Source organism: Balaenoptera musculus, chromosome 9, assembly GCF_009873245.2.
Source record: "Balaenoptera musculus isolate JJ_BM4_2016_0621 chromosome 9, mBalMus1.pri.v3, whole genome shotgun sequence".
Taxonomy (NCBI): domain Eukaryota; kingdom Metazoa; phylum Chordata; class Mammalia; order Artiodactyla; family Balaenopteridae; genus Balaenoptera; species Balaenoptera musculus.
Window position 1 is genome coordinate 28,000,248 of NC_045793.1, and position 26,036 is coordinate 28,026,283.

General features: G+C 37.5%; 1 protein-coding gene across 2 annotated transcripts in view; it reads left to right on the plus strand.

The window, feature by feature from the left end:
• The first annotated feature begins 1,677 nt into the window (after positions 1-1,677).
• The window catches only part of WASL (WASP like actin nucleation promoting factor), a 64,442-nt gene continuing 40,083 nt past the window's right edge, over positions 1,678-26,036 (plus strand). Inside the window, exon 1 of one of the 2 annotated variants that reach the window (XM_036862856.1) lies at positions 1,678-2,721. In XM_036862856.1, coding sequence (XP_036718751.1) covers positions 2,605-2,721 — 117 coding nt within the window. In that variant the 5' untranslated portion in view covers positions 1,678-2,604. The remainder of the gene's footprint in view (positions 2,722-26,036) is intronic. The other variant, XM_036862857.1, reaches the window with a different exon arrangement.

The following is a 26,036-nucleotide window of genomic DNA, read 5'->3' on the forward strand; positions in this document are numbered from 1 at the left end:
ACATCTCTCTCTCTCATCTTCAAAATAGTTTGGTAGTCTGCAACGTTTAAAAGCTGGCATTCTGGCATAAAAATTGCTATCTTTCAGTTTTTATTAATTAGAAATTAATATGAGTCTGTCTCTAGATTGATAGTTTCAAAAAGTTTTGTAATTTCAGCATACTGGGACACATAAACCTATGTGACATCACATATAGCCTAACTAGAAATTCTGCTAACAAAGAAATTATGCCCCAAATTCACCACTATCTATGTGAAGAACTACATAGAGTCCCAACTACGAAGGACAATTTTCAAAGTAGCATGCTTAGATACGACCAAGGTAAAAATACACATTTCAGCTCAACGCTTGTTCCCTTAGCTAAGGGAAGGCAGAGCAGACCACAGGCAAGGATGGTCAACGACAGGACAAATAGTATTTGAGTAACCACTCTGTATCAGGTATTTTACGCGTTATTTTGGTAAATTTTGTAACTCTGAAGTATGTTTAATTATCTGTTTATGCTACACCTTTATTAAACAGAAATTATTTTCACTTTATGGATGAGGAAACAAACTCAGAATAGCAACTTGGCCAAAGTCCATAAGGTTAGAATGACAGAACAAGAACTCCAACTTAGGCCTATCTGAAGTCTATACTTCTGTTACTATCCTGGTTCACAGATTTGAAAATATTACTGATCTAATCTCTACTTCTCAAGAGTTGGTAATGCTTTCCACTATCACTGTGGCTTTGATATATAGGAACCTCACTTTTGACACAAGAGACAAACTGATTCAGCTGCTAAGTTTATTTTGTTAGCTCTGAAATTCAGGGGCAACTCCTGGTTTATATTTTTACTACTGCCTTTCTAAACCTAATTATTTTACAAAAAGTCTGCCTGCTTTTTGAAAATCACTTTTTTCCCTAACATTATTAATCAAGGTTAACCTTGAAATGTCTGTATTTTAAGTGAGGACTCCTAGGACTATATCATCTCATTTTCCTTTTAGATTTATTACTACTTAACTAATTTCATTAAAGGAGCTTTCATTTAAATTTTTTATATTTTTAAAGTGTATTGATAATGGTTTAGCAATCTGTTTAGTACATCCAAGATTTGTACTGGGAGCTTTCAGAAATATTAAAATCAAATAGTTTTACCAAATTTCATTTGGTAAAGGATAGATGTCCTGAGTTTAATATAGGTAACTTTTATTTTAACTGAATAGCAAGCAAACATGATGGTAAAGTTTATGCAATAAATGCTAATTTGTTTAAAGTGGAGATGCTTATTTATAATTCACAGCAGTGGGTATTATTTATCATTTACATATTCCAAAACTTCGTTTTAATACAGCTGTCTAGTATTTAATTTACTGAACAAAGGGGGTTAACCTAGGTGGCTTTCAGTATTCTGAGGCATACAAAAAAAAAAAAAAAACTCCTGAGATTTATTAGTTCTAAGGATTAAATCACAATATGTATTTCCCTGGGTGACACCCCAAAATGGGCATATTCATTTTGGATAAAAAGAACACAAGGTCTTTGGGGTTTGAGAGAAAGAAAAAGACGAGAGGGGGGAAAAAAGAAATATTTTTCAATTCACAAAACAGGGGGGAAAAAATGTGTGGAGGACCCTTCGAGAAAAGAGTCTGAACTGAAATGTTACAAATACATTTGTCCTACGAGACACACCAGCGAGCGGTAGAAATCTTTTCTAAGTGCGTCTGCTTTCTCGGAACATCCATCAGCAAGATCTCTGTTTCAGACTCCTGGGAGAGACCTGGTCCTCCACTCCCACTCCCACTGCTGAAGTCTGAACAAACTCTGAGAACCCGTAGGCACCTGCGGCTCTCATGGAACCAGCGAGGAGCACGGGGGAGCGCGTCCCTTCTCCCATTTTCCGTCTCCAGATTCCAGACCTTTCTGACAAGCGGTGTGAACGTCCGGCTGTCGCGCCCCAGAAATACGACCTGGATGACCTGGGTATGCACTGAAGCTCCGTAAAGGTGTGCGTCCGCAGAAGAGAGACGGGCAGCTCTGCCACGGAGACCAGACACCTCCTCCGTCCAGGCCTCTGCCGCCGGAAAACACCCAAGAATGGAGCCTAGACACGAGAGTCCGCGCCTGACCCGCATCCCCGCGTCCGGCCGCCCCTCTGCCGGAAGGGGGCGTGGCCTCCGTCCAGCGCGGCGTTGGTGGGGGGGGGTCCTCTCGGGGCCGCAGACGCGCGTTTCCGGCGCGCTCCCCCGCGTCTTGCGTCCTGTGGTCTCGCCCGTCCCCGCTGCCATGTTGGATTGTGCGGCCGCCGCCGCCGCCGCCGCCGCCGCTGCCGCGGAAGGAGGGTTGGAGGAGGAGTTGGGAGTTTAGCGCAGTCGCCGGAGTGCGAAGACAACGAGCCTCCGGCCAGAGCCTGGCCCCGCCGGAGCTGGGAGCTTCCCTTTCTCAGCGCGGCCCGCCGTCGACTCCTCCTTCCCGTGGCCTCCTCCCCGCGCCGGCGGAGCTGCGAGATGCTGCGCCTCTGATTACCCTCCTCCCGCCCCTGTCACCGAGAAAGGGGACGAGCGCTCGCCCACTCGCTGGAGGAGACGGCCCTGGCCTCCCTACCCCGCCGGCGAAACCATGAGCTCCGGCCAGCAGCAGCCGCCGCCGCCGCGGCGGGTCACCAACGTGGGGTCCCTGCTGCTCACCCCGCAGGAGAACGAGTCCCTCTTCACCTTCCTGGGCAAGAAATGTGTGGTCAGTGGCCGAGACCCGCGTCGCCGCCCCCGACCTTACCTCACGGGCCCGGGCTGGAGGGCCGGGAAGTGGGAGTGGGGAAGGAGGCGGGAGCGGCGCGGGGGGGGGCGGTGGTGCTGCCGGCCAGGCCTCCCGCCGGCCCCGGCCCCGCGTCGACCCTCCGGCCCGGCTTCCCGGGTGCGGGCCGGCGCGGCCGGACGCCGCCTCCCGGACCTGCCCGGGGAGCAAGCAGGGAAGTGTCACCTCCGCAGGCCTGCCCTGGACCCCTGCTCGGCCGGACCCGGGTCCGTGCCCTTGCTGCTGACTCAGACTTTACTGTCAGGCCTCACGGGGATTTTCTTCTTGCACGAGCTGCTTGATCTTAGTAACTGGGCCCCTGGACTGGCCCTCGCTTCTCCTCCTACAGCCGATCTGGGGGCGCCTTCCTTCACAATGCCAGAGGTTTCAGGAGTGGGTCGGTCGGGGACCGAGGCCCAAATATGAATGAATCGGACCATAAGGTGTTTTTTTAATCTCCCTTGAGGATCTCAGGAGGGAATGAAGTCGAGTGCGTCTGTTCAGAACGAGGGCAGGAAATGTTACTGCTCCCCATTGCAGAGAAGCGAGGTTTATTTCTCCAGCGGTCTCGCCCAGGCCTGGTTTTTCTCTCCTCTCCACTGTTTCTTGGTTTTTTTTGTTTTGGGGGTTTTTGTTTTTGTTTTTGTTTTTTTCTTTCTTTCTTTCCATTGGTGGGAGATGTTGCTCTCCCACACCAGGCGCAGAGGAACCGCAGTCTCCAGCAGTTCTTGGCCTTTGGGGGTCTGAGAATGGTTCTTAGGTTGGTGCAGCGCGGCCTGGTCCAAGTCCCGATGGCCGGTTGGGAGCGAGCAGCTCTGCTGTGGGAAGGGGAATGTGTGTTGTTGACGGAAGCGTTCATTACACTGGCTGCTGGCACTTCTGCGGGTGGGGAGGTTCTGCTCTGCGGGGTAGGCCTCGTTAGGCTGCATCTTACTGCGCTGGCTGGGTTGAACTGTGGTTGAGTTTGTTGGAACGCTGTTTGGGTCCCCTTCTTCCCCCTTTACTGCTTAACACCTGCGGAGTATGTGCCACTGGAACCCGGGAAGCATCGAGGGAAATGCCAACAGGGCTGTACCTTTTACAGCTTTTCTTAGTACTGCTAAATGTGTCAAACCAGACTATACCTGCCTGTTTGAGAAGTTAGGATTAGACAGGTTCTGGGAAGTTACCAGATTAATTGTTAACTTTCTAGGAGTTTACCCTTTGTATCCTGTGCCATCCAGTAGGAGATTGAATCATTACATTCAGTTCAGATGTGTTTCAGATTTCAGAAGTTAGACCTGATTAGAAGAATAAAATGAAGGGGGTGGCTTAAAATGAGAACTGGGGGAAACAACTGTAAGGACAGTCAAGCCCTTTACTCCCCACACACACTTTTTAAACCAATGAGAAAACTGAGCCAGTGAGCCCGAAGTCACACAGCAATTTAGTAATGTAACCAGAACTAGAAAACCAGGACTCCTGATGCCTACTCTGTTGTACTTTCCACTACATCATGTTGTTTTAGAAGAGTTTTTTTCTTACTTGTTATTGACTTATTTAAAAGTGGTATGAAAGGAATAATAACTTCTATTTTTCATCGGAAACTGATATAATTAAAGTGTAAGACTCTTAAAGCAGCACTAATTTTTGAATATTTTCAACTTAGGAAAATCTTCAGTACTTTAAAAGTGACATTATTTTAAAGTTTGCGGGTTTACTACTTTTGTTGTGTAATCTGTATCAGAAAGCAAGTAGTTGTACCGTGTGTTACCTACCAGACACATTAACTTCAAGCAGGAAGGACATTACATTTATACCCAAGTATACTGACTAATTGCTCTGTGCTTACCTGTAATGTTTACTGGTTTCCAAAAAATGATTGATGTGGAAAAATACAGCGATAGAGAATGAATTTCTGTCATTTAAAACCACACTGTTGTAGTTACCTGCTCTTGTGGTGTGAAATGGTTGCAGAGATTAGCTTTAATATTTGAAGTCTCCAGTTATTACAGAGTAAAGAATGATATGTTAATTTTCTGGAACAATCCTTTTTTTTTCCTTTGCTGACTGTGCAGTTTTTTGTACAATACTGAAATACATTGTCTCATTAAAAAAAAAAAATGAAGCAAGGAGATTTATAGGTCAGACCACATTTGTTTAGCAAGATGTATTCAGAGCTCTATCTAAGAATTCAGGAAATGAAACGGGAGTAGTTGTAGTCCCAGCTCTCAGGGAGTTTCTTTCCTTCTTTCACTCAACAAATATGTATTGAGTAGCTAAATGTTGAGGTCAAAATCAGGGTTGATGCCTACGCTAAGGGAGCTTACTATATCTAAACAGAGAAACAAATGTGTAAACTGATGAGTACGTCAGTACTTCAGAGCGATGTGCGAGAGGCTGCACGTCACAATGGAAAATCCTGTATCCTGGCTTTGTAATCAGCAGACCAGGGTTTAAACTCATATGGTCACTTTGGACAAGTTTCTTAAGCCCCCTGTCCTAGAATTGGTTTTCTCTTTTCTAAAATAGGGATACTGTCTCTTGGGGTGGTTGTGTGGATGAGAAGGACTATATGTGTGGATGCTATCATTTTTATAAAGGTTTAGGAGATCAGCAGAGAGGATGAGTAAACGCTTTTTAGAATGGTCAATACCTGAACACTTAAGATTAGTAGGTATAGTCGTCATCGGGTGCTCAAGTCCCTTGCAGTCAGCCCTCCATGTCCAGAGATTTGGAGGGCCGACTACCCCCCAGGTTGATGAGAGGTATGAAACAGCTTGGGAAGTCAGGGGACCTCCTAATAGTATGTTATGGAGCAAGAAGGGGTCTCAAGTTTAGGTATGCATTGGAATCACTGGGGAGATTATTACAAATGCATATGGCTAGGCCAAATTCCTAGATAATATTCAAATTCATTGGGTCTGAGGCAGAACTTGGACATTTCTATTTTTAGCAAGCTTAATAGAAGTCTCTAGCTTATATCCCAGTTTGAGAACCACTGCTGAAATCCACTGTTTTCTGATAGGGTAATCCTGAAGCACATTGGAAATGTTAATAGGTTTTCCCTCAATCTTTGGTCCGTAAACTCTTTCAGGACAGCATTTCTCTAACCCCTTCAGATAACAATGTGTATTTCATAGGTGTGAGAGATGCAGTTGAGGAAGTATTGCACTAGTTAGTGGGGTACCACAAGATCAGATTTGACTTTTAGAAAGTTTTGGGAGAAAGGTGGAGGCACTCTATTATGGAAGGTGGATTGAGAGTTGTGAGATTGGAGGCAAAGGAGATCAGATACGTGTTTACAATCATCTGCATGAAATATGATGAGGGTGTGAATTAAAGCAGTGCTAGTGGGATAAAGGAGCAAAAGACTCCAGTAGGATTTCATCCCCCTTAGGTAGAGGGCATGAAGGAAGGGAACTGGGGAAAAGGCAGGTATAAAACCACCAGCAGAAAAAGTATGCAGAAACATGCATGTGTCACTAGATGTAAATATGCCTAGATGTTAATGAAACTCTAGGTTGCTGATTGTTTTCATGGAGGAGGTGAATTTTCAGTAAAGCTATAGTTTTACTACAGTTTTTAAAAATAGATTTTGAAAAAGTTGAGGGTTCATTTAAAGTTATATGTAAATATGTAAATATATGTTATGTAATTTTACATAAAGTTAATAGTTCTTTTGCAATTTATTAGCTGGTGGTATTTTCTTAGAACAATTAAGAAGGGTTAGAAACAAGATTACTAGGTCTAGTTTTGTGGTTAGTTCTGTTGCCTTTCATGTGTGTGATTTAACTTATTTTCTGTAAAGAGTATATCCATCTTGCCAAGAAAAGTTAAATATATACATGCCTGAATAAGTAAGAAATTAAGGATTGGGAGAAAACAAAACCTTATACTATCCCTCTGGTCCAGATGGATTGGGGTTAGAAATGTTGACTATTACCATTTCCTGCATACTCACTTGGTTTGTTTCAGGATTTAGTGATATTTAAGAAGGCATTTTTATTAACTAAGTTTAATTTTTATTTTGTTTAGTTCCTTAGCACTTGTTTTAACTTGCTTAAAGTTTTTAGTTTTTTGTTTGTTTTCTCACCCTATATATAATTCTGGGAGATTAGACTTTATGCCTACATAGTCTTCTATAATTTTTATAATAACCAGCATACAGATCACTGAATACTTACTGATTGCGTAATCATAATACCTAACTTGTTTACTCCTTAGGAGTTCATTCAGCATTTCTCATTGCTTGATCAGGTTGTTAAAACCTTCAGTTTCTAATACAGATGGTATCTGGACTTCAGTTTTCATTTATTAGGAGAACGAAGTGGTTTACTTCTTCTGCTGAACTAATGTAGTTGGTAGCAGTAGCTGTCCAACATTAGTTTCTGTTCTAAATTCCTAAATAGGTTTAGGGAGAGAGGTGCCTAAGAGGGATCATTGTCTTGATGAAGCCCTAAACTGAGGCAGTCCCGGGGGGAAGTTAGTGCCGGGGATGTATTTCACCTTGAGTGATGTGTAAGGAGAAAAACAGGTAAAAGTTCACAGGATTTGGAATAGACAAAGACATGAAGGCAACCTAGGCCAGTAAAGAGGAAAAAGGTGAGTACAAAAGTGAGTGTCACACGGGATGAACTATAAGCGCAGGAGATTCAGAAGAATCCAGCAGATCTGGGTTTATATATCTTTTTTTTTATTATTCTTAGCTCTATAGTATAGTCATATTTCTTAACAAATATGAGCCTTAGTGTCTAGATTTGTAAAATGGACTTAGTCAAGGATTTCAGAGAATAATGCAATAATGTGTGTAAAGCAGTTAGAACGCCTGCCACTTACAAAGTGTTCTGGGAGTTGGAGAAGCATGTGAAAGAATGTTGTCATTAATGCTATTCACTACTTGGTTTAGATTTCTTGTTACTGGCAGGGAGGTTTTAAAGCAAAATCTTGAACTGTATATTGTATTTGTTTTGATTTAGGTAAATTAATTCTAACATTTTGGCTTAAAGTCAGTACATTAAAGAGTATGTAAATTAAGAGTTAAGCAACAGCTGGAACAAATCTCTTTGGGGAATTTCTGGGCAGCCTAAGCCGCTCTGGCTGCTGACCGGAAAGGAAAAAAGGGATACTGGTATAAGAGTTAGGAGTTCCTGGGTTTTAGTGCATGCTCTGCCGCCAATTAATTGTGAATGTGAACAAGTATCTCTACCTTCCTGAACCTCACTTTCCTGGTCTGAAAAGGAGTGGTTGGACAGATAACACCACAGTCTTTCCACCTTTAATGTTCTACCACTCTAAATGTTCTAGTTGCCAGGGACTCTAGCAGGGAAAGAACAGAGCTTCTGTTAACCTTGGCATATGTGTGTTTTGCTCAGTGGAGACAAAGATAGTATATATCTAAGTGCAAGGTAGATAATCTACAGTCATTTCACTGCAGATTCCCTTTTCTAACTCACCTTTTTCTTAGCATCATAATTTGATAGATATTTTACCGTAGAAAGACCAGGGTAAACAGAATTAAAAAGCATTAGTAATAGAATAATCAGCTCTCAACTAACTTTGAATTATTATTATTAACTATTTATTCTAATTACAAGGAATTTTTGGCTTATTATATGTATGCCTTTTAATTAAGATGGAGTTATTTTAAAGAGTTCCTCTTTTGTTAACCAGTTCCGTCTAGAACCTCATTTCTTACGTGAAACTATTAGTGATATGATAGTTTGGTGTTACCTTTTATTGCTTATTATCTAAGGTTAAAAATAAGGTTGTTGTTGTTTTTTTTAAGTTTTTAGTTTTAAATGTTAGACTCAATAGTTATAGTGAACTGACTTGGTTATTTTAGAATGATTAAAAGTTGAGGTTTAGAAGAGCAGATGGAGTTCAGCTTCATTATAAATTATTCTGTCTGAGAGTCATAGCTTTGATCCAACAGATAAGAACTCAGCATTATTAATAGAGTTCACTTTCATTGTAAAGGTTCTGGAAGCAAAGCAAGTTTATACACTCTTCTCCAGAGTAATGTAATATAGATTGTTAACTGTAAATAAAATTCTTATTGGTGTATAACTGAACAGTCTAGTATTTTTTTAAGTATTGTTTACTAATTAGAAGACATTTGGCATATTTAACTATATTCATAAATGTAGTGTAACAAAAATGTATTCTGTTTTTCTTTATTGTATCTATCAGTATTCTTGGAAATAGAGGATTACATCACTATAGTGTTAATATAAGAGAGTGGAATTATTAGAAAACATCAGTTTCCCTTTGGAGTTAATGTGTTGTAAAGGACTTTATGACCCTTTATTTATTTAGAAAAGCATCTTTTTAAAAAAAAATTATTTATTTATTTATTTATTTATTTATTTGGCTGCGTCGGGGCTTAGTTGCGGCATGCGGGGTTTTTAGTTGCGGCATGCGGAATCTAGTTCCCTGACCAGGATGGAACCCGGGCCCCCTGTACGGAGCATGGCGTCTTAACCACTGGACCACCAGGGAAGTCCCTATTACCCTTTTTTTTTAAAGAAACCAAATAACTGGTGTAATGTTGAAGAGGTGAATCTAGAAAAACTCCCTTTAGAAAATAAAATCAAATGAAAGATTTGTAGTAACTTCATATTTCAATTACTATGACTATCTGTTAGTTTAATTGTTCTCTATGTCCTTGGCTCCTCGGTTCCTCTGCCATGATGATTTTGCTTTTCAACTTATTTTTTACTTGACCTGAAGATTACTATAGAAATCTGTCTCTATAAAAGGAGTACTCATTAAAGACCAGATAAATTGAAACAAAAGGGAAATGCGAAAGACATCTGGGAATATACAATGCTGTTAAAAATATGAGGAGATCGAAATTATCATCAGACAAATACACAGTGACTTTAAGACAATGAAATATTTTAAAGTTTGATTTTAAAGTTAAACTTTCATATTAAACTTGGAGAAGCTAAAACTATCGAGTGTTTTTAAGTATTAAAATAGAGGTGAAGTTGTTTATCATTTTTTTTGGTTCCAAAATAAAAAATTTTAAGTGAAATTCTCCCTCCAGTAAGGTGAATACTTTTGTTGCCATTAAAATATCAGAGGTTACCTAAATACCTAAGGAATATTCATAGTAGTAAAGGAGCTTATGGATTTGTATGCAGTGCATGAAGCTAATCAAATGATTTCCTCTATTCTTATTAGTAAAATATAGTCATGATCAAGAATTGAGGATTTGCTGAGTACATAACACCTTCCTGGTATCTTGGACTACATGGAAAGGGTAGGGAAGATTTAGTCCTTACCCCTCAGTTGTTTACTAAGTAGCCAGGGAAGACAAAAATTATGCATGTAAAGATAGTTTTACAAGCCAGCATATAATAAAGTTTTGAATAATAGAGAGGAGAGATAGGTGTATCACTGTGGGTTTTAATACATCATTGTGGGGTTTGAGCATGAGAACCTTAAATGGCCTACAGAATTTATGTCAGAACAAGGAAGCAGCCCAGTTCAAGTGTAGGGAAATGTGTGAGCAACTTAGGAGTAGAAAATTTTCCTGGAGTGTTCGGAAATACTGAATAGACTGACTTGGCTAGAATTGAGAATGGTATTTGCTTGAGGAGATAGTGAATGATAAGTTCAAAAGGTAAATCGAGGCCAGATTTTAGAAGACCTTGAACGTCAAACCTAGGGATTGAGCTTTAGTCCCTAAGTAGGGAGAAGTCACAAAGATTTTGATTCAAAAAATATCAAGATAGGAAGGATCTAGGAATGGGGAAAACTGGAAATTACTATTCATAATAAGAATAATTAACACTTTAAAATTTACTAAACAGTTTCTTATTTATTATCTTAGCAGACCAGACCTGGCCTGGCTAAGGAACCTGAATTGTAGCAGCATCTGGTACAGAAAAAGGATTATGAAGGATAGTAAATCCTTGGCCTTTGCTCTCATGGCAGACACCACTTATCACTCACAGCATTTTTTCCTACTTTGTCCTACACACAGCCACTACCAATCCAAGTTCACAGTCGATGAAATCTAGTTGCCATTCCAAGACTCTATTCTAGAAACATTGTGAAGAAAAAAATGCCACTATTTGGTTGGCTCTGTGAATTCAAGAGGACAACAGAACCTCCTTGTGGAAATGGCTAAATAGTAGAAATTGTAGGATTAGAGCTGTTGGAATCCTTTGTACAGTGTTGGTTATCGAGGCCTTAGGAGTGGAGTTAGATCCATGAAGGTGTCAGTGCACGTGAAGATTACAGAGGGAGGCAGTCTAGTCCATATTTGACTTGACCAACATTTGAAAAGGATGGATTTCAGTGAGGAGTTGAAGGGGGAGAAAGGTGTTCTCCTTAAATTACCAGAAAAGTGGTATTCTGCAACTTAACTTTTTCACTTATATTGTATATCTTTCAAACATTTCCATGTTCATTTATATCTGTTGCATCCTTTTCATTACTACATCCTATATTTTATGTATTTCTTATAGCTTATTAACCTCTAATAGTTTCCTAGGGCTAGTGTAACAAGGTACCACAAACTGTGTGGCTTAAAAAACAAATTTAATCTCTCATTTCTAGAGGCTGGAAGTCCAAAATCAAGGTGTTGGTAGGGTTGGTTCCTTTTGGCAGCACTGAAAGAGAATCTGTCCCATGCATCTCCTAGCTTCTGGCATCTGCTGACCATCCTTGATATTCTCTGGCTTATAGATTCATCACTCCAGTCTCTACCTATGTAAGCATCACAGGATGTTCTCTACTTGTCTGTTTCTCTGTCTTCTTTTTGTATAAGGACACCAGTCATTGGACTAGTGTCAACCCTAATGACCGCATCTTAACTTGGTTACATCTGCAAAGAATCTTTTTCCATATATGGTCACATTCACAGGTACAGGGGTTAGGACTTAAGTGTATTTTTTAGGGAGACACAATTCAACCCATAACAATGGGTATTTTTATAAACAGTGTATTTTTAGAAACAGTGCTGTAATGAACATTCAAATACCTGTTTCTATGTATCCTTTCCAAGTATTTCTATAGAGTAAATTCAAAGCAGTGAAGTCAGAGAGCATGAGTATTAAAAAATAGTAATAGATACTGCTGAATTGTCTTACAGAACAGGTGTTACCAAACTCTGTATAGTCACATCAACACTAGAATTTAAAAATCTTTTTTTGCTTCTGACAGTTTCACTGGTCAAAACAATCTCATTGTTTGATTTGTAGTTTTTAGTGAAGTTAAATATTTTTTCATGTCTGTTGGTCATTTATATTTCTTCTGTGAAATGCCTATTCTTGTCTTTAGACCATTTTTCTATTGGGTTGTTTTTTCTTAGTGACTTAAAGAACTCTTTAGGGATAGTAATTTTACAGTATTTTTTGGCAGTTCGTCATTTTATTTTTTGACAGGTATTTTTGGTCATTGCATAAGTTTTAAATTTTGTGTAGTTAAATATGATAATCTTTCTAGTATATCAAGTTCTTATTTAATACTGTCCTAGTTGAGAACTGCAAAAATATTTACTCACATTTTCCTAGTACTTCTATGGTCTTATTTTGTACGTTATCTTTGATCTTTCTAGAAGTGACTTTGGAAAACAAGGGTAGTAAGAAAGCCAGTGCTACCTTTTTACAAACGACGTCATTTATCGAGCCATTGATTTTCTCCCATCTATTTGAAACGCTGTCTTACCAGATGTACTTAGATCCATTTCTACATTCTCTTATTTTTTTGTTTATTTCTTTGTCAGTATACCGAATTTTTAATTAGTGTAGCTTTATAATTATTACATAGTTTGATTAAAGTCCCTCATTACTCTCCTTTTCAATATTTTCTAGCTATTTTTATGTGCCTGTACTTAGTATTTTTTCAAGACTTTACCTCCCACCCCATCTCCCACCAAAAGAATATTTGCTTTAAAATAGCATTGGATTTGTAGATTAATTTAAGAAAAATTGACATAGTGGGGATTTCCATTGGCAAGCAAGTCTGTTTTATTTGCCACTTGTCTTATTTCCTTCTGTAGTTATATAGTTTTCATATCATCCATACTAGCCATTAATTTTTTTTTTTTTTTTAGGTATAAAAGTGATACCCATTTATACTCATTGTTTAGACACACACACACACACACACACACACACACACACACACACACACAGTCTGCACTATATGGAGTTAAAAGGTAAAACAGCCCTTTACACCTCTCATCCCCTAATACAATTAGGCTCCATAGAAAGCTCTTAAGGTTTTGATGTGTCTCTTTCCCTTCCTTTTTATTTGTATGTATGTATATGAATACGTATCTCTGCATTTTACCTGAAAGGGGTCATATTCTGGGCAGATTATATTAGGTACATATAGATTTACCTCATGCTTTTTTTTTTTTTAAACATTTTTATTATGGAAACTTTTAAACATATACAAAGTAAAATAGGATAATGAATCTACGTGGACCTATCACTGAGCTTTAGTGGGTATCAACTCATGGCCAGTCTTGTTTGCTTTATATCGCTACCCACTTTTGCCTTTCCTGTATTATTTGGAAGTAAATAGCAGGCATTATATAAGGGTTTTTTTGTCCTAATCAGTCTGGCTAGAGGTTTGTTAATTTTATTGATTTTCTTAACAGATTTAAGTTTAACTGATTTCCGTTGTTTTTCTTGTTTTCTATTTTATTGATTTCTGTTCTGATATTTATTATTTCCTTTTGCTTACATTGGGTTTAAATTGCTTTTCTTTTTTAAGGTGGTAACTACTCAGGTAATTGATTTGAGACCTTTTTCTTTTTATAATGTAGAGATTTAGTGCTATACATTTTCTTGTAAATTCTGCTTTATTGGCATCCCACATATTGGGCATGTAGTATTTTATTTTTCATTTAATTTAAATTACTTTCTAATTTTCCTTTTCATTTCTTTGACCCACAGGTTTTCTAGAAGTATGCAATTTAGTGTCCAAAGATTTAGGGATTTTCCAGCTGTCTTTCTGTTAACTGATTTCTAACTTAATTCTATTATGTTAGAAAATACATGGATCCTTTTTATTGATAAGAATATGGTCTAAATTGGCGTTGCACATGCCTTTGAAAATAATGTGTACTCCACTGTTGTGTGGAGTGTTCAGCAAATGTTAATTATATCAAGGTGGCCCGTAGTGTAGTTTAAGTCTTCTCTCTCCTTACTGATTTTCTGTCTACTTGCTCTATCAATTTTTTGAGAGAAAGGCATTGAATTCTTCCACTGTTATTACGAATTTGTTTCACTTTGCAGTTCTGTGAGTTTCTCTTCACTTGTTTTGAACCTGTTTATCATGTGCATAAACATTTACAACAGTTATGTCCTGTTGAAGAGTTGACCATCATGAAATGACCCCCTTAGTCCCTGATATACTTTGCTCTGAAATCAACTTTGTTATTAATAAAGCTACTGAAGCTTTCTTTTGATTGGTGTTATAATGTTTTTTTGCATTCTTTTTTTTTTTAATCTCTTTGAGTCCTTATACTTAAAATGGGTTTCATATAGGCGGCACATAGTTAGGTCTTGCTTTTTAAGCCCAGTCTGGTAGTATTTACTTTGGATGTTTAGACCATTTACATTTAATTAGATGATTATTGATATGATTGGGTTTAAATCTACCATCTTGCTACTTGTGTTCTGTTTGTCTCACATTTTCTTTGTTCCTTTCCTCCTCCTCTTTCTGGCTTTCTTTAGATTGCATTAGTATTTTTAAATTTTCTTTTAACCTCCTTTTCTGGTTTATTGGTTGTAACTCTTTATTTTGTTTCTGTAGTTGCTTTAGGGCTTACAGTATATAACTTATTACAGTCTACTTTCAAAGGCTATTATATCACTTCACATTTACTGTAAGAACTTTACAATAGCACAGTTCCATTTCTTCCTTTCAAGCCATTATGCTATATTGTTGCCATACATTTTACCTTTAAATTCCATGATACATTGTTATTTTGCCATAATGATTCAAGTATCTTTTAAGGAGATTTGTTGGTAAGGAAAAAAAAGTCTTCTATTTATCCACTTGTTATCATTTCTGTTGCCTTTAATTCCTTTGTCTAGATCCAGACTTCTCTCTGCTGTCAGTTTTCTTCAGAGTATTTTTTCCTCTCCCTCCCTTCCTTCCTTCCTTCCTTTTCTTTCTTTTCTTTCTTTCTTTCTTTCTTTCTTTCTTTTTTTTCCCCCCTTAAACATCTCTTGTAGTACAGGTCTGCTGCTGGTAAATTCTTTCAGCTTTGTATCTCTGAAAAAGTCTATATTTTGCCCTGAATCTTGAAAGATATTTTCTCTGGATATATAATTCTAGACTGATAGTTTTTTTGTTTTTTGTTTTTTTTCTTTCGGTAAAGATGTTGCTCCAGTATCTTCTGGTTTGCAGTTACTGCTGACAGGAAATTTGCTGTTGTCCTTTTCTTTAATCTTCTTTATACAACATGTCTTTTTTCTCTGATTACTTCTAAAATTTTTCTCTTTATTACTGGTTTTAAGGACTCTGATTATGATGTGCTTTGCTCTAGTTTTCTTATTGTTTCTTATGTTGGGATTTCTTAAACTTCTTGGATATGTGAATTTATAGTAAGTTTATGTCAAGTTTGGAAATTTTTCAGTCTTTTTTTCCCCCAAATATCCACCCCCCCCAAAAAAAAAGGCTTGACTTCAAAAAAGCTAGACACATATAGACTGCTTGAAGTTGTCCTAGACTTCACTACTGTACAGCTCTTTTTTTCCTTTCCATCTTATTCTCTCGCTGTTTCTTTTAGATAGTAGCTGGTGCTATGTCTTTAAAGTCACTAATCTTTTGTCTACAATGTCTAATCTGCCATTAATACCATTTAGATGTTAGTTTTTTCATCTCAGATGTTATAGTTTTCATCTCTGGGGTTTAATTTGGATTTTAAAAAGTATATTCTGTGTTTCTACTTAACATGTTCTATCTTTGCTCTAGCATGGTAAGAGCTTTTTCACATGCTTGGTAACTTTTTTATTGGATTCCAGATACTGTGACATTTATCTTTGAATTTTTAATGGTAAGGTGTTATTTTTTATTTTCCATCAAAGTATTCTGCATTTGCTAGTTGCTGTATTTTAAGAGCAGCCTCCCCCCTCCTTTTGCAATAATAACTAATTAAATATATCTGAAGATACTAATTTTTTTTTAAGTTCTCATCATTGAAAAAAATTTTCAATTAATATTCATGTAGTTGCTCTCTTCTTTGCTCCTGTTTCCTCAATTATCTGATTATTCTTGGCTGTGGTCCAAATTTATGTTTGAAGGACTGATTTCTAATATAGATAGTTAGCTTGTATTTTTTTTTTATTAGTAGACTTTATTTTTTCAGCTGGTTTAGATTTACAGAAAAGTTGTGTGGAAAGTATAGAGGGTTAACATTACCCTGTCTCCCTCTCCCCACCCCCACTTTCCCCTATTATGAATACCTTGCGTTAGTATAATACATTTGTTAAAATTGATGAACCAATATTGATACATTGTTACTAGCTAAAGTCCATAGTTTACACTAGGTTTAAGTCTGTACAGATCTATAGGTTTTGGTTTTCACAAATGCATGTCATATACCCACCATTGCAGTATCACACAGAATAGTTTCACTGCCCTAAAAATACCCTCTGCTCCACCTATTTATCCCTCCTCTCTCCTGCTGAAACCCTAGAGTCCGTTGATATTTTACCTTCTTTATAGTTTTGCCTTTTCCAGAATGTCATAGTTGGAACCATGCAGTAGGTGGTATTAACAGACTGGTTTCTTTCACTCAGCAATATGCATTTAAGATTCCTCCATGCCTTTATGTGGCTTGATATCTTGTTACTTTTTATTGATGAAAAATATTTCATTTTAGTGTGGATATACCACAGTTTATTTATCCATTCACCTATTAAAAGAAATCGCAATTGCTTCAGTGTTTGGTAGTTTTGAATAAAGCTGCTATAAACATTCATGTGCTGGTTTGTGCATGGACGTAAGTTTACAGTTGATTTTGGTAAATATCCAGGAGCATGATTGCTGCATCATATGGGAAACCTGTGTTTAACTTTGTAAGAAACTGACAAACTGTCTTCCAAATTGGCTGTTGCATTTTGTATTCCTACCAGGGATAAATGAGAGTTCTTGTTACACATTCTCATCAGCATTTGGTGTTAGCAATATTTTGGATTTTAGTTATTCTAGTAGGTTTATCATCATAGCTCATCGTTTCAATTAGCAAGTCCTAATGCCATATGATGTTGAGTATCTTTTTGTATGCTTATTTGCCATCTGTATATCTTCTTTGGTGAGGTGTCTGTTCAGTCTTTTTGCCCAAGTTTTAGTTGGATTGTTCATTTCTTATTATTGAGTTTTAAGAGTTCTTTGCCTATTTTGGATATACATCCTTTACCATATATACATTTTGTATATATTTTTACTTAGTCTGTGGCTTTTCATTCATTTATCAATTTCTTTTGCAGAGCAGAAGTTTTAATTTTAATGAAGCCCAATTTATCAATTTTCTCTTTGACAGGTTGTGCTTTTGCTCTTGTTCCTAAAAAGTCATCATGAAACCCAAGGTCATGTACATTTTCTCCTGTGTTATCTTTTAGAAGTTATTTAGATTCACACTTGACAATTAAATCTGTGATCAACTTAGAACTAATTTTTGTGAAATGTGTAAGATCATTGTCTAGATTTTTTTTGTTTGTTTTTGTAAGTGGATGTCCATATTTCAGAAAGATTATCCTTTCTCCACGGAATTGTTTTTGCTCCTTCGTCAAAGATCAGTTGGATGTGTTTGTGTGGGTCTACTTCTGGGATCTGATGTTATTAATTTGTGTCTTATCTCTTTTTTATGTTTTGATTTCTTTCCTCCTGTTTTCAATTGCATTGATTTCTGCTATAAATTTTATTTTTCTTCTTTTCTTTTGCTTACTTTGGATTTAATTTGCTCTTCATTTTCTAGTTTCCCAAGGTAGATGCTTAGGTTATCGATTTTAGATCTTTTTTTCTTTTCTCATACATGCATTCAGTGCTATAAATTTCCCTCTAAGCACTGCTTTTGCTGCATCCCACAGAATTTGGTAAGCCATGTTTTCATTTTCGTTTAGTTCAAAATGTTTTAAAGTTTCTCTGGAGACTTCATTGATCCATGTGTTATTTAGAAGTATATTTAATCCCCAAATGTTTTGAAAATTTCCAGCTGTCTTTCTTATATTGATTCCTACATTGTTGTCTGAGAACAGACAACAATATATGAATTCCTTGTTGTTGTTGTTGTGTTTTGTGGCCCAGAATGTGGTTTGTCTTGGTGATTATTCCACGCAAGTTTGAGAAGAATGTGTGTTCTACTGTTGAAGTATTCTATAAATGTGAACCAGATCCAGATGGATGGGATTGAGTATTCTCTAAAAGACGAGCACTGTCTATTTTTTAGGTTCACTTGAAAACCACAACATTGTTTGTTTATTTAACTGAATGTACTGGAAATTATTTCCTGCTTCTGTGCTCATCTTACTGGCCTTGACATGCTCTGAAAATTAGTGGGGAAAGTACATTCTTATTTTTAAAAATATGTTTTGACTTTGGTATGCTTTTTTTTGTCCCCAAACCCTTGCTCACTCCCCTTTTCTGTGGGTGGAGGTTGTGGTGGAAGCAAATTCCTGTGTTCTGTGGCATTTAAAATATTAGGAATGGAGTTGCATTGACTGAAGTTTTTCACTATGTCATGTAGATTTTTTTTCGGTCAATGAAGTGCCAAGAAGAGAACTGTTGTCATCTAAAAATGACTTAAATAGCACAGATTAGCAATTTCTACCTTTTTGAAAAAGTATTTAAAATAATTTTGATAATGTAGCAATAATTAATATGATTCTAAGAAAGAATCCTTTCACTTTTCACCCTTCTCACTTTATTTCATCCAATGAATGAGTGCACACTGCATTTTAAGTACTGTGCTAGGGCTGAGGGTACATACGTGGCCCTTGTCTTTAGAGGATGAACAGTTTATTGGTGAAGCATGCCTCACATAGGAATCTGTAACAAGTCATTCAATGATAAGTGCTTCATTGGATGTGTAAATGAAATGTTATGGCTTAAGGAAAAAGGAATATATTGGCTACCAGAGGATCCCATGGAATCCAAAACAGAATTGAACAATAAAGTTTCAGGAACAGCAGGAGGCTGGGAAGCTCTGAGAACGACAGGAGTCAGTGGAACTTCTCTCAACTGCATTCATCTCTTCCCTGAACTCCTCAGTCCTATGACTCAGTTTGGAATTCTAAATTCCCCGGGAGAGAATCTAAACTGACTGAGCTGTAGCACCTGTGCTTGTCCCTGGGGAGAGGCAGCAGGTCTCTAACAATTAGAAGTATTGGGGGTGGGGGACAGGCAGGACCTGCAAGGTAAGTTTATCATATATATAAAAGCTAGTGAAAATCCTACCAAGATACAGTACATGATTATTTATTTGGTCTCTCACTGACCTAAACCTTCTTTAGGTGCCATTATTAAAAATGTTTACTCTTTGCTATACTGGCGTACTTTTTAGTCACAACTTTGATCCTAGATTTGCAGATAGTAAAGGGGTAAGAGTGTCTTTCATGTTTTTGGAAGCTTGGGGTTTTTCCTGGTTCTCTTTATTTTCATTGACCAACTTGCTGAAAACCGAGGAATGCTGGAACTCCAGTTACTAGTTTTTATAAGCTGGTGGTAGAGTTGTTCTTATTATATAAAATCCTCACATCTTCCCCACTCCCCTGCCCCTGCTACCCACAAGTTCTTGATCTATTAAATGGTAAAGTTCTTTTAAAAGAAAAACTAATATGGTATACCTTTTAAATACAGTCAGTTTCCTACTCCTTTGTAGGGGTTGCAGTCTAACATCTAGTTATGCATGGTCATTCGATTTCAGTAATAATAATCAGAGTTAGAAATGTTGGCTCATGCATTTAGAATAAAAATTGCCTTTTGAAACTAGCAACATTGAGCTTTCTGAGGAATTATATAAAGCTTGTTTTATTGAGTAAATTTATTTTTCAAATTACTGACTAGATTATTATTAATGTTTTACACTACAATTTTAAGTCTCTGAAATAGTAATAAAGTGTAAATCTTTTTTTTTAAAAAAATAGGTGCATGGAAGCTTGTACATATCTTTTTTTTAAATATTATTTATTTATTTATTTTTGGCTGTGTTGGGTCTTCGTTTCTGCACGGGCTTTCTCTAGTTATGGCAAGCGGGGGCTACTCTTTGTTGCAGTGCGCGGACTTCTCATTGTGGTGGCTTCTCTTGTTGTGGAGTACAGGCTCTAGGCATGCAGGCTTCAGTAGTTGTGGCTCACGGGCTCTAGAGTGCAGGCTCAGTAGTTGTGGCTCATGGACTTAGTTGCTCCACGACATGTGGGATCTTCCCAGACCGGGGCTCAAACCCGTGTCCCCTGCATTGGCAGGCGGGTTCTTAACCACTGCGCCACCAGGGAAGCCCTATAAAGTGTAAATCTTAAAAACAACTTCAGAACCATTCTTGCCTATCTGCAATCCCCACCCCCCTTTTTGCCTATCTAATTCTTATGCATAATGTATGGGAGAGTCTCAGATGTTGTACTTAAGTTAGGTTGTACATTGAATTTAAACTGTTACTTACTCTTAGATTAACCTTCTCTTTGCATGTCCTTCCCCAGCTTGATTGTACATATGAAAGTCAAGCAAATTAAATGTGCTTATATATATGTACACACATTCCTGTGATTGTCTTTAAAAGCTTGGATAATTATGAATTGCTGCATATATAATAACAAATATGGAGATAGAGCCAATTGTATTTTAAACTTGCTTATCTTGATTAGTCATGTTTAAGAGTTCAAAAGACTCAAAGGGAAAGTTTGTGAAAGAAATCATAGACTTTGACCTTCATTACAGACATAGGCTATCTCCCGTACTAGCCAAAGTTTGCTTTTCTCTTACTTTATAGCTTTAGACACTGTAGTATGTTATTTTCAGCAGTGTTCACTTCTAATTTTTTTTAAGGGGAAGGCTTTTCAAAGCTACTAGAAATGCTTCCTCGGTTATAGTTTTCTAAGTCAGAAAGATGGTGTTTTTATTTTTCTCAGACTAATACCACGATATGACATGAATAGGTCTTTTGTTTTTCTTTGTGTGTGTATTTTTCAAATCAATATTTAATTTTTTGAAAAGCTAAAATATTTACATGGTTTAAAATTAAATGTATGAAAAGTAAGTGAAAAGTTTCTCTTTCATCCTATCCTACATTTATTTGCCCAGTCCTTCCTTGCCTGACAAAACCCATGTACACACAGAAAACCCCTAAACAGCTGGCAACTGTTACTAGCTTTCTGTGTCTTTTTCCAGATGGTTTTATGCATATTTAGGCAATGAAAATTATTTATTCTTGCTTCTGCTATTGCACACAAATGTTAGCATACTATACCCTTCATTTTATATCTTGCTTTTTTCTCACATAACAATGTATCTTGAAGGTTTTTCTTTATCATGAGTTAAAGAGCCTCTTTATTTTTTTTTTTTAAGCAGCTGTATAGAATCCCATTGTATAGCTGAATTGTGGCTTATTTAATAAATTGAGTGGGTATTTTTCTTGATCTAGAAAATTCCAGTTGCCTGAGTAATTTTGGATAATTTTAAGGTCCTGAAGGTTTGAATTAATAAATGTAAGATTTGAATTATTTTAATAGTTTTGTTGGAAGTCTTTCTAAAATGAGTTACTCCTTTACCCTGGTTTAAATAGACCAAACTGAATTTATTTTAACGCCTATATGATAAGGTAGGTCATCTATGTGAACATTTTGGGTACCATATATTTTACTGTGTTGTATTTCCTTGCCCCAAAGTCTGTTGTTACTGTAGGATGCAAATTATCTAATCATCTTATGAATTTATTCATCTTGACCATGGTAATACTTTTTAGGGTTATTGCCAATCAGTTATAGCTCTTCTTTTACACTGTATGTTATATTATCTTTGATTATGTAATATATCTCATCACTCTTAATTACTAAAAACTTTTCTCAGTGTTTTATAAATTTATTACTGTTCCACGTAAGCAAGATTGTTTGAGTAATGCTTGCCTGTATTTTTTGAGTACATGGGCTAGACTGCAGAGGATTTATGGCAACTCTGCTGTCAAGGAAACATTCCATTAGGCTTCCTTCTAGGAGAGTTGTTCTTAGTATCTGTGAGTACTAATGGGGAAACCCCTGTACTAGCTACATCAGAGATTGTAATTTTTCCTGTTCCAGGCTTTTTTTTTTTTTTTTTTTTTTTCCAAATGAACTTTAAGTTTCTCAGCATGTTTGCTTCTTGTTGACTTTTTAATTCTGTATTTCATTTTATTCTTTAGTATTTCCAGTCCACTAAAAAATATTTAACCCACTCATTTGTGTAGTTTGAAAGGACCTAATTACCTAACCAGTCCATTGACATTTTTGAAGAGTCTTCTTTGTTAAGGCCTAGTGAAAAGAGGCACTGCTTTCTCCCTCTAATTTTTGATGGCTGAAGCTGACCAAAGTATTTTGTTAGGCAAGCTCACGTTGCGTATCCTCATAAGTAGTAGGCTATAATAGTAGGTTAAGTGTTAACACTTAAGGCGTCCCATAGATGACCTCTGAACTGAGATTTGAAAGATGAATAGAGTTAGCCAGGTAAAAGGAGGGTGAGATACAGGGTGTTTTGCCTTTGGGAGCATGGAATTGAAATGGAAGATCAGGATATGAGAAAGGATAATGAGTTAGATAAAGACAAACCCGTGTGTCTCCAATATGCAGTGTGATAGATGAGAATGAGGCTGTACATGCATTCCTTTTTGTGATTGGGAATAAATTATTACCCCCATCATTTAGCTAATATCCTGCATTGATGAGACCACATCTAAATATCATCTACTTCATTTTACCAGACTGATAAGGAATCCATAAATCAGGTCAGATGATGAATGATCAAAATAAATTTTAGCTGGAAAGGAGATGACCTGAGAAATAGGGTTGTGGGGACACATCTCTAGGGAAGTGAATGTTCTTGCCGCTACACAGGAGTCAGTACGCTGTAATTAGTGAGGACGGTACACACCTCCACTTTTATATTGCTGTAGCTACAGTACCTAGCACTGTGCCTATCACATAGCAAACGCTCAACAGGTGTTTAAATGGATAATTAAAGATTAAAATACCTATGAGTGGTAATTGCTAGGAAAACAGGTTTAGGTTACGTATTAATAATTTTCTAACTGAGCTGCTCAATGATGAGATAGTTTTTTCCCTCAAGTTGTAAACTCCTCATTACAACAGGCGTTCAAGCAAATGCTGTTTAATCATCTATTAAGAATGTTATATGAAGGATTTGACTATAAAAGCATCCCGCCCTCCTGCCCCCCACCAAAACACATTGGCCTTTCCAGCCTGTTTTATTCAGTGGTTTTTATGAAGTTGCTCAGCCCGTTTTCTTAGTGGGTAAGGTCATTGTATGTTAAAAAATAACTGTGTTAAATTTGGTTTGTCAAAAAGAATATATTGGCTTAGACAGTTCATTTTCTTTAGATTCAGAATTTTTTTGCTCTAATTGATGCATCATTTTCTCACTCCAGGTAAGGCTGATCCAGGTTTTGTGGTCTGAAGCTTATTCAATTTGGAGAGACTGTCTTTAAGAAAAAGAATCCAAAAACTAAATACAAAAATGAATGGTTATTTAGTATGAGAAAGGATCACAACAAGTAAAAAATACCATAAACATTACAAAATTCAGAAAAATAGCTTCTTACTATTATAACTTATTTCTGCTACTACTGACTGATACACCTCCTTAATAATTTTTATCTACTCTTTTTGGCCACATATTTATCAATCGCCTCTTTACATGACAACAATCTTATATTTTCTATAGAGAGAATCTTTCCTCTTGTGCAAGGCTTGGCAAACTATGGCCTCTATATCAAATCCAGCCTGCTTGAGTTTGTAAATAAAATTTTATTGGAATACAAGCATCTCCAAATTATCTGTGGCTGGGTTTGCACACTACAGTGTAGAGTGGAAAGAGACCAAATGGCCCACAAAGCCTAAAATATTAACTGTCCTGGCACTTTGCAGAAAAAGATTCCTGCTTAGTACGTTTGATCAAAATTTATTGTTTCTCATTATTTATTGATAGTTGTAAAGCTGAAAGAAATTTTTTGAAAGCAGTTACAGGTAATGGCACATCTCTAATTTCCTTCACTTTGCTTAGAGGGTGCTTCTTGCCTTGGGAAAACTCCACCTCTTTGATCTCAGTTGGCTGGACCGCTGCCCCCTCCCCCAGAAATGTCCATGAAGTTTGGTCATAGTATTCCACCCCCAGCAGGGAGCTGGACAGCACTTATTCAGATCCTTCTGCTTAGGGTTAAAGGTTGGGTCTGCGTGGATCATGTGGTCCAAGAGGGACAGGTTATTTCTGGGGCTGGGCAAATGTTGGGATAAGGCATCCTTGGTGGAAATACCAAGATCACCCCCAGGGATAGCTGGAGAGGATCCCCTGGGAATGAGAGTGGGGTTGCTGCTACTTCATGTGTCCTCAAAGGAGAATAAGCCAAGCCTTATATAAGGGACTTTTCCAAGTAAAGGACCTGAAACTTAAACTTAACTGACTTCATGGTGAATCTACCTATGTCCTCAGGGCATAGAATGTATATCTGAAGTTTTTCTTTTCACAATGATCCTTTTCTCTCAGGCACTAGCAGTCTTCTATTTCCCACCACCTTCACCACCGCCAGCCTCTCCCTTCCCTCCCCCAAAATAAGATAAGAATCTTAAACCAAATGGGATCAGTAGAGAAGTAAAATTATATTAAGGGTATATTTTTCTTAGAGAATCATTTAGATGGGATAGGGCAAAAATATGACAATATAGGAACTAGATGAATCAATGAGTGTGGTGTACAGTGAATAGAAAATGAGCAGCTAATTGGAAAATGCATCCAGAGCTGACCAATATATGACCTTTGGCAAATAAAGTGACCTCATCTATAAAATGAGGGGATTGTTTGTCATCAGAGAGCTTGGGTCTCAGCTGGTAACGTTAAACTTTGGTTAGCTGAGGTGAGCATCCTAGGGGACCCCTTCCCACCTTCATTCCCTGAAAACCCAACCCTAAACTTCAGGTTTTACCATAAACCAACTGACCTTGCAAGAGAGAAGCAGACAAAGGGAAGAGGCGACAGAAGAGAAGAAAAACTCCTTTTAAGCAGGTCCACTTAAGCTGCAGGGAAGGGAGAAGCAGAAGAGAGCAAGCCGTACCTGTGTGCTCACACTTTTAGCAGTGTCCTCACCTGCTTGCAAGCATGACCCAGTCTGTAATGAGATCAGTATCCCTCTCAGAGCCTTAATCTGTATATGATTATCCTTGAAGTAGAAAATTAAGAATACAGTAAGCCTTGCCATTTGTAGTTTTAGCGTCTGTAAATACCAGCATTTGCAGGTAATGCTGAAGATCTGTGCCATATAATTTACAGTGTTCTAGATGTATGCATTTAAATCACAGGCACCATATGAGATGATTTGTGGCTGTGAGTAGTTTAGTGAGTGAGCTTCGTCTGTTGCACAGCGTATATCTTTTAGTAAGGCTTTCATTTATAAAGTGATTTTTTAAATGGTTTCAAAAAAGGGAGTGTACTGGTAATGAGAGTGAGCTCTAGAATTTTTATGACCTGTAGATAATACTTTTTGATAACTTTACTGGTAATTTTAAACACAGGTCCAGTATAAATGGAATGGAGGAAGGAGCTACAGTTACCTATTATAGGTTACTGTGCTTTTTAGTACCTTAAAACAGTCCCCAACATCTGTTATGTATTGCCACAAACAAAGCGTCTAAAATTTTTGTGATTTAAAGCAATATCAGTTTATTTTTCACGATTGTGTGGACTGGCTGGGTGTTTAGTCTGCTCCTGTCATCTGGGCTCACTCATGCAGTGGCGTTCACCTGGCAGGTCTGATGGGAACTGGGCTCAGCAAGGGCAGGTAACGTGATTGGGCCCATGTTCTCCATGTGGTCTTTTACCCCAGGTGTTAGGGCAGCAGTTCTAAGAAGGCAAGCCACAATGTGCAAGTACTTTTCAAGCTCTACTTTGCTGAAATCTTATTGGTTAAAGCAAGTCATATAGACATACCCAGGGTCAGTGGGGGAGGAGAGTTTATGAAAGAACTTGGATTCTGAGAGGAATCAAGGGCCAATACAGGAACGATTAACCCGCTGTACCACATCTCCAAACTGTATATCTCTGTTTATCTCTCT